Source organism: Giraffa tippelskirchi, chromosome X (assembly GCF_054371585.1).
Source record: "Giraffa tippelskirchi isolate mGirTip1 chromosome X, T2T-mGirTip1v1.2.pri, whole genome shotgun sequence".
Taxonomy (NCBI): domain Eukaryota; kingdom Metazoa; phylum Chordata; class Mammalia; order Artiodactyla; family Giraffidae; genus Giraffa; species Giraffa tippelskirchi.
The window spans coordinates 28,157,041-28,174,761 of record NC_137289.1 but is presented as its reverse complement, the minus strand read 5'-3'; the positions used below and the strand labels follow the sequence as shown (position 1 = coordinate 28,174,761).

The 17,721-nt window shown below is 39.3% G+C and overlaps 1 protein-coding gene and 1 non-coding gene across 3 annotated transcripts in view; both read right to left on the bottom strand.

Annotated features, from left to right (window-relative positions):
• Positions 1 to 17,721, bottom strand: part of TENM1 (teneurin transmembrane protein 1) — a 795,886-nt gene that overhangs the window by 175,449 nt on the left and 602,716 nt on the right. For both annotated transcript variants that reach the window (XM_081563742.1, XM_081563743.1), the window contains one exon: positions 7,670 to 7,886. In XM_081563742.1, the coding sequence (XP_081419868.1) occupies positions 7,670 to 7,886 (217 nt within the window). The remainder of the gene's footprint in view (positions 1 to 7,669; positions 7,887 to 17,721) is intronic.
• Positions 13,912 to 13,984, bottom strand: TRNAG-CCC (transfer RNA glycine (anticodon CCC)). The gene has a single exon. It is a non-coding gene; the product is annotated as a tRNA-Gly (tRNA).

The following is a 17,721-nucleotide window of genomic DNA, read 5'->3' as shown; positions in this document are numbered from 1 at the left end:
GACGTTCTGGGAGAATAGCATTGAAACATGTATATTATCATATGTGAAACAGAACACCATTCCAGGTTCAATGCATGAGACAAATGCTCAGGGCTGGGGCAATGGGATGACCCAGAGGGATGGGATGGGGAGGGAGGTGGGAGGGGGGTTCAGGATGGGGAACACATGTAAACCCACGGCTGATTCATGTCAATGTATGGCAAAAACCACTAAAATATTGTAAAGTAATTAGCCCCCAACTAAAATAAATAAATTTATTAAAAAAAAAAAAGAAATATCTGTTGAATAAAGGAGTGAATACATATCCTCATCATTTTGTAAAAATGAGTTGATAGCATGATATTAGACTACATTAGGGAGAGCAGAGGACTTTGGTAAATCTTATAGAGAAATTTAAAATCCTTAGTAATTCTGGAAATATTAATGTATCAGTAAAATGTACATTTCAAAAACAGTAATTTGTATCTGTCAGGTATGGTTATTCTTAAGTCTTAGTCTAATCTAAGATCAGCAACTTCTGCAGCAGTGATCATCTTCCTACAGCCTTTCCCTTAACCTCAGTCTTGATTTAATAACTCATTTTGCCATTCACAGGATTTCACATGGTATATGTTCCCAAATCAACTAAGTGCAGAAAAGCATATTTTATTAAATAAGTTATGATAAGTAATTATGGCTGTTACCTGGTATCATGAATAATCAGGTGTGTGCATCAAGATTTCATTATTGAGAGGAGTATCATAAACGAAGGGAAGGACTTGGGTAAATAAAGAGTTTGCCAAGAAGGCCATGCTCAAGGCATTTGCAGTACCTCAGTTTGTTTTGGGAGCTTGTCTTGGGTTTTCTCATGAGCTGGAACACCAAAGTGAGCCAGCTCACAGCCGTCTTCCTACTGACTCCCTGATACTGCTCATTATTTTCTAATTTTTTCTTGGTTCTAAGTTTTGATTATCAAGTCCACTGAAGGCAGAGAGCATTATTGATGCTTACACAAAGTTATAAACGATGTCAATTATGGACAGGCTCTGCCAGTGGTGGAATATCTCGTAAGTTAAAAAAAAAAAAAAACAAGAGTAATTACTTTGTTACTGTTATATAATCACTTCATCTTTTATGAATTTGTTCCTGTGCTATTTGGAGATCAGTAACCTTAACTTTAGGCTGCTCCGACATTTGGGAATTAACTTATTTGAGGTCCTAATATCATCTGTGTGTTCTAGGCAACCAAAATGAGTTTTTCATGAGTAGATATGAGAAGAGCACTTCAATATCACTGCATCTATGTTAGTCACTCATCCACTCATTTTTTTAAACCTCTTTTCTGCCAAATCCTGTGTTAGAATCTGGGGATATGGTGGTATGGTAGATTAAAGATAGCCATACATTATTTGATACTTCTCTTAGCAAGAGGTAGGATTTATGACCCTCCCTTTGAATCTGAACAATCTCTGGGACTACTTTAATACATAGTATATAACACAAGTGACACTGGTATGATTTTGGACTCAGGTCTTAAGAGACTGGCACCTTCTAGTTCCTGTCTCTTGGAATACTCCAACTTGGAGTTCTGAGCTCAGACAAACTCAAACCTGGCTTCCATGCCCATAGGAAGCCTGAATGGAGAGTATTTAAGCAGGAAGAGGGATTCCTGGAGGCTATCCAGCTCTTCTAGCTCCCAGCTGAGTTAGATTAACTGAAAGCCTAAATAAATATCATGGGGAAAAGACAAGTCATCCTGGCCACACCCTGTCAGAATTTCTTATCCTTCCATCCTTTCCTTTTTTCCCCTGCCTTATTTTCTAACCCACAGAATCAAGAAATCTAACCATAATCAATTATTTTAATCCACTATATTTTGGAGGAATTTGCTATACAGTGATAGATATCAAAACAAGAGAACAAATCAGACTTGATCCTTGTCCTCACAGAAATCAGATTTAGCAGTGAGGATGGTTCAGAGCTTCTATACTGCACATCCCAGGGTGGCATGAGAATTTGAAATATAGCAACTTCACAGAAAGTTAGAACTAGAAGAAACCTATCACCCTGTTCAACCTCTTCATTTTGTAGCCTGTTAACACCACTGTCATGGGCTTTGTTTTTGTTTAGTCGCTCAGTCGTGTCTGACCCTTTGTGACCCCATGGACTGTAGGCCACTAGGTTCTTCTGTCCATGGGATTCTCCAGGCAAGAACAGTGGAGTGGGTTGCCACTTCCTTCTCCGGGGGAGTTTCCTGACCCAGGGATTGAACCCATGTCTCCTGCATTGCAGACAGATTCTTTACCCCCGAGCCACCAGAGAAGCCCTCGTGTGCTTAGTGCTTTTCAACTAGGCTAAGGATTCCAGTAGAAGCAGGTGCATGAGACACACCCAGCAGCAGCGCTGCAAATTTTAAGATCTTTAAATTATTCTTAAAACTTACTCTAGGTGACAAACATAATAGTAAAATGGCTCTTAACATCCACATCTTTCTCACAGAAAGTGGACATTTTGTTTCCACTATGGTGGGACCTGGGAGTCTATTAGCCTAAGGTGTGAGGCAGAGTGTCTATCAACTTACTCAAGAGGTGCACACAGGCCCCTTAGTGAACTATTGGTGGTAATATCCTTCCATTAATCTGATTTCTAGTTCATGCTCAGTCACTTTTTTTCCTCTTAGTTAAGATAGGATTTTTACAGACTCTCAGGGAAACAGATCAGAAAGAAAAACAAAACAAAACACTTGAGGTCTTTCCACGGAAAGCTAGAGAAGCTGTGTAGTCCAGATGTTACAAACTCAAATGCCAGCAGGGTCAGGCAGGACATTAAAAGTGCGGGAGTTGAGCCAGGAGCAAGGGAGCCAGTGACTGGTGAGATAGAGAGGCATGTCATCGTCATTCCAGAGGGGTGGCTGGCCCTCAACTCCGGAACACCTATACCAGAGATGTCAAATTTTGTCAATTTTCTAGAGAATGAAGACATTCCAATTTTTATGTTAGATCTCTTAGTTTCTAAATGTTGGGCCAAACAAAATACAGCTGTGGGCTGATAATAAGTAAGGCCTGATGTAGACACTAGACGTGGATTGATGTGCGGATCAGCCTCTTGTGGCTACAAAACAGACAAATGAGTTTGGCCAGACCTTGCTGTCAGCGGTTGCACTAACCCCGGTAGGATTTTGTTTTTTAAATGCACTTCTCCATTAGTGATGGTGAGTGAAATGTCTGGCTTTGCAAATTACTGCTGTCGTTTAGTTTAATGTACTCTTGTTTTTACATATTTATAAAAACCTTTTACATTATTAATAGTGATTAAATGCTTAGACACTGAAGATCAATAATGCTTCTGTTCACCTATTTACATTATTAAAAAGTAATAAGTCATACAGGGTGCACAGAATATGTGGTTTACTTTGTAGTCATGCTTGGAGTCGGTTGAAAAAAAAAAGAAAGAAACTCAGGCTACAGGGTAAAATGTATTTAAGGAAAAAACGGTAACTGACAGGCTTGCTGGGAGACTCTACTGTGGGCAAATGGCATGTTGCCAGTGACATCACATCATCAGGGGCACACGAGGTCCACATTCCACGTGCTCTCACATATCAGTGCAGAGAACTCACAACAAGAAAGCTAGTCTCACTTGGATGCACAAGGATGAACAGCTATTTAACCTTTATGCGTCCTTGCAACAGTTAGTCACCTATATGCCACCATCTTTAACTCACAGGCCTCCGATAGTGGCAACACTCAGCAGCAAGTCCTCCGTGTGGCTCACAGTTTGCCAGTAGGCAAATGAGCGCCTTGCAATGATTTTTTTCATCTGCCTCCCCAGCTATCACTCAATTATGTGGCAAAAACCTAAGAGCATATTGGATTCCCTGATTACAGTACCTGTGTTCTAGATCTGTCTGAGGAGAGCAACCCCACAGTCAGATATATATAAAGATCAAAAGTCTTTAGCCCAGCTCTCTAAGGAGCCAAAGTGGCTCAACATAGTGGTTTAGAAGTCTGGCTCTCAGTATGAACCTGTTTGTGTTCAGATCCTGGCTCTGACACTCACTGATTGTGACCTTGGGCAAGCAACTTGACATCTCAGTTATTGTTTTCTTACCCGAAAAGTGGGGATCACAATGGTACCTACCATATCAGGTTTTTGTAAGGATCAAATAACACATGTAAAAGCTTAGTATGAGATTTGACACAAAGAAGTGCTTAATAACAATTTACATGTAGCAAAAGGCCCATTTTACCAGTTGTTCTACCAAGAAGTTCATTACCACTGGCTTGAACTTTGTAAATAATATCATCAAAACATCATTGAAATGTGTTCAAATGAGGTGGATTTTACAATATTGCCTTGTTTCCAGATGTCATTCAACCAGATGTCATTCATCCTGTATAAATTAGATCTCAGTCACTTGGCTTATTTAAAACCAAGTTGAAAGGGGGCAGCAGTGGTGTAACAGAAAGATTACAAGAGTTACTACATAGGAATAAAACTACCATGTGACCCACTACTGGGCATATATCATGAGAAAATCATAACTGAAAAAGACACATGTATCCTAATGTTCACTGCAGCACTATTTACAATAGTCAGGACATGGAAGCAACCTAGATGTCCACTGACAGATGAATGGATAAAGAAGATGTGGTACATTTATACAATGGAATACTACTCAGCCATCAAAGGAGTGAATTTGAGTCACTTCTAGTGAGGTGGATGAACCTAGAGCCTGTTATACAGAGTGAAGTAAGTCAGAAAGAGAAAAACAAATACTATATATTAGTGCATATATTTGGGATCTAGAAAACTGATACTGATGAACATATTTGCAGAGCAGGAATGGACACACAGATGTAGAGAATGGACTTGTGGACACAAGGGGAAGGAGAATGTGGGATGAACTGAGGGAGTAGCATTGACATATATACACTACCGTGTGTAAAATGGATAGCTAGTGGGAAGCCTCTATAAAATACAGGGAGCTCAGCCCGGTGCTCCGTGATAACCTAAAGGGGTGGGATAGGGGGTGGGTAGGAGAGAAGCTCAAGAGGGAGGTGATATACATATATATACTTACAGCTGATTTGTGTTGTTGTATGGCAGAAACCAACACAACATTGTAAAGGAATTATCCTCTAATTTAAAAAAAAAGAGTTGCTACAAAACAAGGCTACTGGCTGTGTGATGTTGGACAATTATTTAATCTCTCTGAACCTCAGTTTCCTCATATATAAAATGCACCAAGACAATACCTACTTCACAGGGATACTGTGAGGATACGATAAAATAATATTTGTTTGAAAGCTGCACAAACTAAAAAGTACAATAGAGATGTAAGAGCTTATAACTATTATTACTTATACTCTACATGATCAGAGTTGGATTTATTTTATCCAGAGATACTCTGAATAACACTGTATTATGTATTGATTTTTTAGAGGAAATATAGTTAGATTGCTTGTCCTCAACTATTTCCTTTTTCTGACAGATTAGAGATGTGTGTCAGAGCTGAGACCACTGGGTGAAGGAGACTGTAGTTCTGAATTCAAATGGGACTTTCAGAGCTACTTGATAACTTGGAGCCTTTTACAAAAGAATAAGGAAAACTCAATCAAGCCAGGAGGAGGAGAAGGGCATTAAGCATCACAAGTAATAGGTTTGTTCACTCTGGCAAACACTGCTGAAGCATGAAGCTGAACCACAGGGGCTGGAATTTCTCTTCACTTTTCTAAGTTTATTGCTCAAACACCCTCCTCTGGGTCACAATAACTTGGCTCCTGTCTCTCTCAGGTCCTGACTTTCTCCCTTTACTTGAGTTCAGTGAGTCATTTAAATATGTATCTCCATGTCATGGAAGTTGTTATTTCATTTATCTTGTTTTCTTCATTTCAACTGTATTTCCTTAAGCATGAAGAAGGTTTTTTGTTTCCTTTGTTCCTCTGGAGTGCAATAAATAAGTCTCTACTATCTAAATAAATACTTTGACTGCAGTCATTTGAAATTATCCCAGACTTGTTATTGAACTGGGGGAGATACTTCAAAATGGGGATGACTGAGTCTCTTGGAAGAAGGCAAACTTTGACTAGATCCTCTGGTAGAGAAGGTCTTTCTTGTAGTGCATCAGCATTTGAGTTTGGGGTTCTGTCTAAAGATTTAAAGGGTTAGAACTGCACATAATAAACATAATGAGAAGCAACTAAGCCTGTGCACCACAACTCTCCAAGTCCAAATGCTCCAGGGCCTGTGAGCCACAACTACTGAGCCCACGCTCCACAACTACCGAAACCTATGCACCCAGAGCCTGTGTCCCACAACAAAAGAAACCACTGCAACGAGAAGTCTGTGGACTACAACAGAGAGCAGCCCCTGCTCGCCGCAGCTAGAGAAAGCTGGTGCACAGCAACAAAGACCCAGTGCAGCCAAATAAATAAATAAATAAATAAAAATAAAAAAATAACAGAACAAAAAATAACAGATCAAGAAGAAAGAAAAATAAACATAATGAGAAATTTTTAAGTTTCAATAACAGTCCTGGTATACACTTTGGGAGAAGGATGTTGACTGTTTTAAATTTCCATGCACGTGTTTTTTACCCCTTTTCTACTGTGTACAGGGGTCAAGACTGAATTGCAATTTTCTTAGATTGTCTCTCAGATCAATATAAACTCTTGAGTGAGCTTTTCTCAGGGACTGATAATACCCACCAGAATGCGACTGTGTGGGTGGGATGTAGACAAGTCCTCCCGGACAAATACTTTCCATGTTTTTTTTTTTTTTTTTTAACTTTCTGTTTGTAATAGTCTAGAAGCTACTGAAATATCAGAAACAGAATGAAGGGAAGACTCTATATTCCATGCTTGGGGGGATATTTCTTTTTTATCCTTTGGTCTTTATTGCATCTGAATTGAACTTGCAGCTGCCACAGCCATCTTTCTATCAACCTGAGAATGAAGTTTCTGCTGAAGGTGGTAGACTAGAGAAATGGAAAGGACCTGGGGCCTTGATGATGTTACTGAAGTCTTAGCTCAGCCAACCCCCAAACCCCACAACTGCTGGACTTTCTATTTTGAGAGATAAATATCCTTACTGTCTAACAACAATATTTAAACATGTTTAATTGTGGCATGAGAAAAAGAGGACATTTTTAAGCAATCAGAAATATTGACTTCAGTGACTTACTTATATCTAGTGCTAATGACTAAAATGTATCATTGCTGAAGATGAAGCAGAGAAGGACAATGAGCAAATTCATGTTATTACATTTCAAATAAGTAAGTTAATTTTTAAAAAATTTTTCATCTAATGGGTTGAATTTTGTTCTTAGATCTTTAGTGACAATTCACACATTTGAGCTTCCCTAGAAGACAGATTTTCGCAAGTCTTGCATTTCACTTTAGAACATCAAATGCACCCAATTCTCTCATATGGAAACATTTTACACCCATAGAATGAAACTTAAAATTTAGTTTCTGAAATTCAAAAATTTTTCAAGGGATGAATCCCAAAGCTAAACAATAAATTTGTAAATTATACTTCTGTTTTTGTCATTAAAAGCCTTGTTTATACTTCACCACGAATAATATACATCATGTGAGTTTTGTGTGTGTGTGTGTGTGTGTTTCTTTCACAGTTAAAGAAAAACATGACCACTGTTCATTAAGGAATAAAATAAATACATATATACCTGCTGTCAAATGAGATCTCTGAAGGAATGACATGAGTACTGTCCTTGCCAATAAGGAATTTGATTCGATCATAGAAGAGTCTTGAAGTGTGCTGAGAGAAGAGAGATTGGCTTTGCTGAATGAGGTCAAGAGGATCTGGTGAGCCCTGGCAGAGAGGACTGACATAACAGTTGCTTTGTTGACAACAATCCGGGTCCACACAATCAGTCAAACCATCTGAAAAAGAAATTTTTGAAATTTAGCTTCAGAAGAAACAACATAATTTAAAATACGCACAAATGGAGAAAAAGCTAGAATATAGCCAAAGGTAACTGTCCATGTTTTGAGTTTAGAATCTATGAAATTCACATATTTCTCATGATTTATCTATCACTCTCTCTGAGTTTACATGACACATCAGTGAAATTCAAACTATTTTGTTCATAAATCTTTCCTTCCTGAATCTTCCTGCAGTACTACATTGGTTAGCATTTGAAGAGAGTATTCTATTAGTTACCACTTTTTAAAAAATCAATTTTTATTGGAGTATGCTTGCTTTACAATGTTGTCTTAGTTTCTACTGTCCATCAACAGGAATAGACAAAGGAGATGTGGTGTATATATACACAATGGAATATTACCAATAAAAAAGAATGAAATTGGGTCATTTGTAGAGACATGGATGGACTTAAAGAGTGTCACACAGAGTGAAGAAAGTCAGAAAGAGAAAAATAAATGTCCTATACTAATGCATATATGTAGAATCTAGAAAAATGGTATAGATGATCCTATTTGCAGGGCAGGAACAGAGATACAGATGAAGGGAAAAACATACATGGATATCAAAGTGGAAGAGGGGTGGAAGGTTTTGGGAGATTGATACATATACACTACTGATATGATGTATAAAATAGATAGGGCTTCCCTGGTGGCTCAGATGGTAAAGAATACGCCTGCAATGCGGGAGACCTTGGTTCAATCCCTGGGTTGGGAAGATCCCCTGCAGAAGGGAACTGGCTACCCACTCCAGTATTCATTGACAGACTGTATTTTCGTGGGCTCCAAAATCTCTGCAGATGATGACTGCAGCCATGAAATTAAAAGATGCTTGCTCCTAGGAAGAAAAGCTATGACCAACCTAGACAGCATATTAAAAAGCAGAGACATTAGTTTGCTGACAAATGTCTGTCTAGTCCAAGCTACGTTTTTTCCAGTAGTCATGTATGGATGCGGAGAAGGCAATGGCACCCCACTCCAGTACTCTTGCCTGGAAAATCCCATGGACGGAGGAGCCTGGTAGGCTGCAGTCCATGGGGTCGCAAAGAGTTGGACATGACTAAGCGACTTCACTTTCACTTTTCACTTTCATGCATTGGAGAAGGAAATGGCAACCCACTCCAGTGTTCTTGCCTGGAGAATCCCAAGAATGTGGGAGCCTGGTGGGCTGCCGTCTATGGGGTCTCACAGAGTCAGACACAACTGAATTGACTTGGCAGCAGCAGCAGCAGCAGCAGCAGCATGTATGGATGTGCCAGTTGGACCATAAAGAAAGCTGAGCACCGAAGAATTGATGCTTTTGAACTGTGGTGCTGGAGAAGACTCTTGAGACTCCCTTGGACTGCAAGGAGATCCAACCAGTCAATCCTAAAAGAAATCAGTCCTGAATATTCATTGGAAGGATTGATGTTGAAGCTGAAGCTCTAATACTTTGGCCACCTGATGCGAAGAATGGACTCATTGGAAAAGACCCTGATGCTGGGAAAGATTGAAGGCAGGAGGAAAAGGGGATGACAGAGGATGAGATGGTTGGATGGCATCACCGACTCAATGGACATGAGTTTGAGCAAGCTCCAGGAGTTGGTGATGGACAGGGAAGCCTGGCATGCTGCAGTCCATGGGGTAGCAAAGAGTCAGACATGACTGAGTGACTGAACTGAACTGATAAATTGATATCACTCTTTTGAAGTTTCCTTCTTCCTCAGCAAGACCATTCCTCCAGGAAAATAACTATTTCTTATATTTTTTTGAATTTATCACATCATGTACATTTCTGAACACACAATTAACAAAGGCTTACCGACATGAATTTGTTTGTACTTTAAAAAATTCTCCTAACATACTTGTCTAGTCCTAACTCTCACAATAGAAGCTGGTATTCTTATGGTGACAAAATGTCTAAAGCAGGGCAGTGATTTTCACTTCTGAAAATTACCTGTAGAGTTTGAATCAATTACTGGAGAGTTATTAAACTTGTATATTCTTCAGTCCCACCTGTTAAAGCAGAATTTCCTCAGAGTCTAGGATTATGCCATACTTAATCTGGGTGATTCTGAAGCATACTAAATTTTCAGAACCACTTTTTTTGAGAATCTGTAGAAGTGACTAGAACTTAATTGTCCCGAATGGCATTATTTGAGGCATATACTAAGTAACTTCCTGTATATAGTGATAAGTAGCTCTCTTTCATTCCTAGGCCTTCACCATTTATTCCAGACTCCAGAATCTAGCCAGGGTTGTTCCAATAAATAAATCACATAAAAGCTTCATTCTCTGGTAGAGGAATGATGTGGTACACAGGGGTTCCAGGAGGAAGGGAGACTTGAGAATGCAGTCATCCCTTGGTATCTGAGGGTGATTGGCCCCAGGACACCCATGGATACCCAAATCCACTCAAAAGTGAAAGTGTGAGTCCGCTCAGTTGTGTCCGACTCTGTGACCCCATGGACTCTAGCCTGCTAGGCTCCTCTGTCTGCAGGATTCTCTAGGCAAGGATACTGGAGTAGCTTGCCACTCTCTTCTCCAGGGGATCTTCCTGACCCAGGGATCGGACCTAGTCTCTTGCATTGCAGGCAGACTCTTCACCATCTGAGCCACGAGGGGACTCACTCCTTTATATAAAATGGTATAGTATTTGCACATAACCTATGCATATCCTCCTGTATACTTTATCATCTCTAGATTACTTATAATGCCTTTGTTGTTTAGTCTAACAGCCTGTCTAACTCTTTGTGACCTTGTGGACTGTAGCCTGCCAGGCTTCTCTGTCCATGGGATTTCCCAGGCAAGAATACTGGAGTGGGTTGCCATGCCCTCCTCTAGGGGATCTTCCCACCCAGGGATCGAACTGCATTGGCAGAAGGATTCTTTACTACTGACCAGGGAACTAATACAATGTAAATACCATGTACACAGTTATAAGTATAATATAAATGCTATGTAAATAGTTATGAGGGGTGTGCCAAATTAAAGTTTTGCCCTTAGGAACTTTCTGGAATTCTTTGTTTTTTTCCAAATATTTTTGATCTGTGGTTGGTTGGATCCACAGATGTGGAATGTGAGGATACAAAGGGCTGACTGTAGGTACACAGCACTGTGTTAGGTGCCTGGGAAGTAAAAAGCTAAAACCAACTCTTCCTGTTTTTAGGAGCTCAGAGCTTAGTAGGAGGAATAGGCACACAAAACAACTGACTGTTACACTTGTTAAACCTGCAATAGGTGTTACAAGAGAGTTAACTGCAAAGAGAAGGGGCTGGAGTGATTAACTGAGCATATAGACACTTCATTCCACACCCAATATGGAAAAAAAAATTAAAGCCCTTCCAAGGTCCTTAAAGCTGACAAGAAGCTCTAGTGTCGATGCTTAACAAGGGTAAATATAAAGATGCTCAACTTCTTGCTTGCCGTGGAATAGGGATGTGCAGATGAATCACGGCTCCTTAGGCTGATGATGAAAGTCACTGGCACGGGTTTCATGTGGCTCTTTTGCTAGCTCTCAGGTGCTTACAAGACTGCTCCTGTTGAGCTGGAGGGGGATGCACCACAGCTGGAGGCAATGGAAGCCAGGAACACCAAGGGAGTAGGCGTTTGGAACAGTAGCCCCAGGGCACCCAGGAAATATTTTTCCCCACATGAGGTCCTTTTAAATTCCCTGTACCATAGACACTACTTTGATTTAAAATGCACTTTGCTGCTTTCTGGTCTCTGCTGTTAGTTCAGTGTATTTTTGCCCCCGATTTTTGCTTTTCTGTATACATGTTTCTTTTTCACTGATGAATAATTTTTAAGTGTGGATTAGTTTCACTAAGAGGTTCCCTTCTCGTCCCCTTTCTCCCCTCATTCAGCAAATTTTATGAACAGATTTTCTCTAGATTGAAGATGCTGCAACCACCTCTCCCTCCAGGACACTGCTCATACATAGCCTCCTCTTAGCACCTTCCCTCTTTACTCTGCTAATGAAACATCCGGATGTGCTGAAAAGCTGGCAAAAATATCAGTCTGATGAAAACAGTTTTCTGATGTCTGGAATTGGTGCATAAAATACTAAACAATGAAAAACTGCTTTTTCAGATGGGCAGTCACCTTTATCTTTCAATTGGCAGCAAATGCAGTAGTCATAAGATTGGGCTTTCACAGGTTTCAATCTGTCAACCACACGATTCTAACTTATTTTTGAAAAGAAATGGATTTTAAATAAATAGTAATGCCCAAATGATCTTCAAAACTGGAGTCTAAAACCAAACACAGAGCCAATTGAAAATTGGGACTCACATTCTCATAGAATTATGTGCTATATAAATTCCAAGCTAATGTTTCATATGCCATAATTGTCTATTATATGGGGTTACCCTCTAAGATCTCTGTTTTCTGAGAGAATAGTACAACTTCTCTTGAATCTAGAAAGGCTACAGGCAAGCCAACCAATAATGGTATGCAACCCCTGAATTATAATTCATAGGTAAGCCCAGTACATGGGCAAAGATCTACTTACCAATTATCACATTGGATAATACTCCATACAGTATGTCTAGACTGTTACAAAGAAGTGTAAATGACAGTCACACTGCTTGTGTGTGGGTTGCTTTTTTTCTTCCTTTGGCTATTAATGGATCTTTTATCTTTCTGAACTGGAAGCTGTGGCACCCTCCTGACAGCCAGGCTCAAGGTGTCAGATATGGACACATGAAATGTTAACTTATTTTACTTTTGGGGCCTATTCCCTTTAAAGGAATAAAAATAAAAGCTAGCAAAAAAAAAAAAATGAAGTTAAATTGTCTTAAAGGACTAAACACAGCATTCACTGATCCTAGCTTTGCCAGCCAGGTAAGGGCCATTCTAGCTGGCTCAGTTGGTGATTGTGAAGATCAAGGACATTGATTTCTTTGGAACATTTCTTCACTATTTAACTTTTACCTATTAGATGCATGCCCTTGGTTGAAAGCCGGATTGAAAAAGGGAATATGAATGATATAGGGAAAACCCATATTTTCCTAGTCCTTAAAATGAATTTACAAATATATATCCTCTTAGGGACAGCATCTATATTATTGCTTTGATGAAAAGGGACAGCTAGTTCAGGGTAGGCTATCCAAAAGGATTTGGCAACATATATAGATTAGTTAGGGGCTTCCCAGGTGGCACTAGTGGTAAAGAACCTGCCTGCCAGTGCAGGAGACACTAGAGATGGGGATTCAATCCCTGGGTGGGGAAGGGCCCCTGGAGGAGGGCATGGCAACCCACTCTAGTATTCTTGCCTGGAGAATCCCATGGACAGAGGAGCCTAGTGGGCTACAGTCCATAGGGTTGCAAAGAGTTGGACATGGCTGAAGTGACTTAGTATGCACTCATACATGCACGCATGCATAGATTAGTTAATGGCCTTCCAGGTGGCTCAGTGGTAAAGAATCTGCCTACAATGCAGGAAATGTGGGTTAGACCCCTGGCTCAGGAAGATCCCTTGGAGAAGGAAATGGCAACCCATTCCAGTATTCTTCCCTGGGAAATCCCATGGACAGAGGAACCTGGAGGGTTGCAGTCCACAGGGTCACAAAGAATCAGACACAACTTAGTGACTAAACAGCAGCAGCAACAGCATAGTTTAGTTAATACGTGTCAGGTATGGCCCTAGGTACTCCCATGTATATTATTTTAACTAAATCCCTGTGACAACCCTGTTTGGTAGACATTCTCATCTCCATTTCACAAATAAATGAGGGGAAGTCGAAATGTGGTTGGAAGAAATTTGGGAGTCATATTAATACCCAGTGTTCTGACTACAAATAACATGCCTGACATCATCATCCAAGCAGTATTACTAGTACTACTGACCTAGGTGCAAGACCTCCAAGTGCCTGATTAATGTAATATTTAGCTATTTTAAAAATATTTATTTACCTGACAGTGCCAGGCCCTGGTTGTGGTACGTGGGATCTCCAGTCTTCATTGAGACATGCAGGATCTTTTAGTTATGGCCTGTGGGATCTAGTTCCCTGACCAGGGATCGAACCCAGGCCCCCTGCATTGGGAGCACAGAGTCATAGCCACTAGACCACCAGGGAAGTCCCTTAATGTAGTATTTAGAACACATGAAGTGGTTAAGGTGAAAGAATCAGACAACTTTGGTCTAACCTTGACTTTGCCATTTACAAATCAGTGCAACTCCTGGATCCTGTTTCCTCATGTGTTAGATGGGATGAGTAGAGAGTTGTTGTGAGGATCATCACATGCTATCACGATCATATCGGCACAGTGCTTAGGGTTTAGTAGCTAGCACTCTCAATAAATGTTACTTAGCTATTGTCATCAACCAAATTCTAGACTGTACAGACAACAAAGAGTCCAGGGACAGAGTCCTAAGGGTAGATGTCAATGGTCTGCAGTGGCAGCTTAAAATGTTCAGACTCACTTCTTTTCAAGTTGCCTTATCACTGACCAGAGGGCAATTAACTTCTCTGTAACATATTCAGTTCATTAGAACTTGTTCATTTTGTGAACTCTGCTTCGTTAGGTTGTCAGATAGGTAGGAATCTATGTGGCTCTAAATGGACACTAATGCTACAGTAAATCTTTATTCATTGAATTTCACAAGTTCAGAATTTGTTATCATTTGGACAGGGGCTGGACTGAAGCTTAACCTTTTCAGTGTGTATAGAATAGAGGATCTGCCAAGCAAATTAACAATGAAAAGGAAATTGAAGGGCTGATCATTCCAATGATTCAGTTGAACAGAATCTTTGCAGACATTTAGGAACCTACAAACAATGGACTCATTTCGAATCATTCATAAATATTTACTAAAGCAAGCCCTCTACTAGGCAATCCTGGTAGCTTCATTGTTGCTTTTATAAGCATCAAAGGTAATATGATTGTATTTCCTTTGGAAATAGTCTATAATTCATCTTTTTTCATTTACTCAGGCTGACTTTTACCCTAGTATTTTGCTGCATTAGTAAAAAGAAAGTGGGAGAGGTTCAAGGGCATTTGCATTGTAACTGCCTAAATCATTGTTATTGCTATAACCTATACATTTACTTTTTCTGCATCAGGGAAGTAAACTGTTTATATTCCACTAATGTTCATGTCCTCCCCACCTGCCATCAATGGCTTTCACATTGCTCAGAATAAAAGCCAAAGTTAAAAAATAGAAAATAAACTAATTAAAAAAAAAAAGCCAGTGTCCTGACAAAGACCTACTTTCTCACAGTCTGGTTCTCTACCATCTCTCTCTTACCTCTCTTACCTTACCTCCCTCCCATTACCATATCCCACAACTCCATTCATCACTATTTCTATGCCTGGAAACTTCTCTCCAATGTCAATATGGCCCACTCCTTACTTCATTTAATTCTTTACTCAAATGCCACCTTCTCAGTGAGGCTTCCCCTGACCACAATATTTAAAAGTCCACTTCTGTTGCACATTCCTATCTTGTTTTAACCTGCTTAAAAATTTCTCCATAACACTTACCAGCTTCTATCATACTGTTTAAAAAAATTGGGGGTTTATTGTCTGCCTCTCATAACTATAATATAAGATCTATGAAACAAGGATTTAGTCTTCTTTATTCATTGCTATTTCCTCAATGACTAGAACAGTGCCTGAGTTCAAGTAAGCATTCAATAAATATTTGTGGGATGAATAAATGGATGTCCTAAAAGTCCTATTTATAGGACACTTATAAATGTACCTAGACATTAATAATGTTCAATTAATGCATCAAAATATGTAAGTTACAGATGGATTCTTCATTGACACCACACCTTTATTACCCACTTTATATTGAAAGTGAAAAAAGGTGGAAGTGTTAGTTGCCCATCATGTCCGACTCTTTGCAACCCCATGGACTATAGCCCTCCAGGCTTCTCTGTCCATGGAATTCTCCAGGCAAGAATTTTGGAGTGAGTAGCCATTCTCTTCTCCAGGTGATCTTCCCAACTCAGGGATTGAACCCAAGTCTCCTGCACTGCAGGCAGATTCTTTGCCATCTGAGCCACCAGGAAAGCCCTACTTCAAACATTCTCATTCATTCTCACCACAAGCAGGAAGATGTCAATTATTATTAGCCTTAGTTGATAGATGATGTGACAAACCCAGTTATAGAATGGTTAACTGAGTTATAGAGTTTAGATGTTCCAACTTCCACTTATATCTGGATTCACTTGGCAGTTTAGGTTCTCATAACTAAGATGATCTTCTGATAAATGAATTCCTTGGAAATGAGGGGGGGTATGGTCAGAAGAAAAAATAAGGAATATGCTTCCAATGCCAAGCCTCTTTTCTCAGCCAAAGCTTAAAAGTAAATGGAGGGGCCCTTAAACAGAGCAAATGTTATCAATTCACTGCTCCTTCTAGTTCATTTACCTATTTGTTAAACACTGCAGCATGCTGGTGACATTCAAAACATGAGGCTTATTGATCCATGAACTTATATGTGTTCATAATTCACCCATGGTGCTGATTTCTAGATCTAGAAACACTACATCATTAAACTGGCTTGCAAATAGCTATTGTCCTTAATGAATGGTGACTTGTTATGAAGAATGAATCCTGGAAGATCATTCTCTTTTAGGCAATTAACTTATTGATTTTACCAATGAATATGAATATAGCCCACTGGAAGAGTTTATATAAGAAAAACTTGGACAAACAGGTGACAAATACTTAAAAGATAAGAGGGAAAAAGGCTGTTTTGATTAAACACTCTTATTATGCATCTTTTTAACCTCTGTGACAATATTTCCACAGTATAAAAAATCACCTTCCTTCCTTTATAACTTGAGTGAATAAAATGTAATCTTTGATAGCTGATAATCTTTAAAAATTTACAATGTTCAGTATAATCTGGCCAGTGCCTACCTTTATATTCTCACCTCCTACCAATCTCTCCCTGACTCACTGTATTCCAGCCACAATAACTTATCTTTCATTTTCTAGAAGCATCTAGTACAGTTTCACCTCAGGGCATTTGTATGTGCTGTTTCCTTGGCCTGGAACATTCTTCCCCTGACTCATGTCAGGCCTCCCTTGCCACATAGACCTGGTTAGGTTCTGCTATACACGTTTATAGCACTCTAAAAATTTTATGGCACTCTTCACAATTGTAAATATATACTTATTTGTGTGGTTTCTTGTTTAATACATAAACCATAAACTCATGAAGGCAGAAAGTCGTTTGTGTTTTTCTCCTTAGTGTCAAGCACAATATTTGGCACAAGGCAGTGATGAATGAATGGAAAATTGGGTACCCAATTTGAAATGTTGGGCTGAAAAGTAAATATTTGAATTAAACATTTGGATCAGCACTATCCAATAGAACTTTCGCCATTGATAGGAATGCTCTAGAAATGCCCTAACACAGTAGTCACTAGCATCATGTGACTACTGAGCAATTGAGATGTGGCTAGTGCAGCTGAGAAATGAGATTTTTAAGGTTATTTCAATTATATTTAAACAGTCACATGTGGCTAGTGGCTACCATATCAGACAATGCAGGTTGTGAGATCTCCAAATAGATGTTGAATAATCTATAAACTCAGCCAAAGAATACAAAGAAGTTTGAAATTTTTACGAAGTCCAATTTATCATTCTTTTCCTGTTGTGGTTTCTTTCCTAGCTTTTATGTTTAAGAAGTCATTTCCAATCTTGAGATCTATCACCTATACTTTCTTCTAATTGTGTTTGAGTTTTCTTTTACTTTCAACTCATTAATCAGCTGGAGTATTTGTCTATATTTCATTCTTTTGGAATATTGCATAAATTGAAAATCTAAGTTTTTTTTCTTAATAGTTGTTTCAGC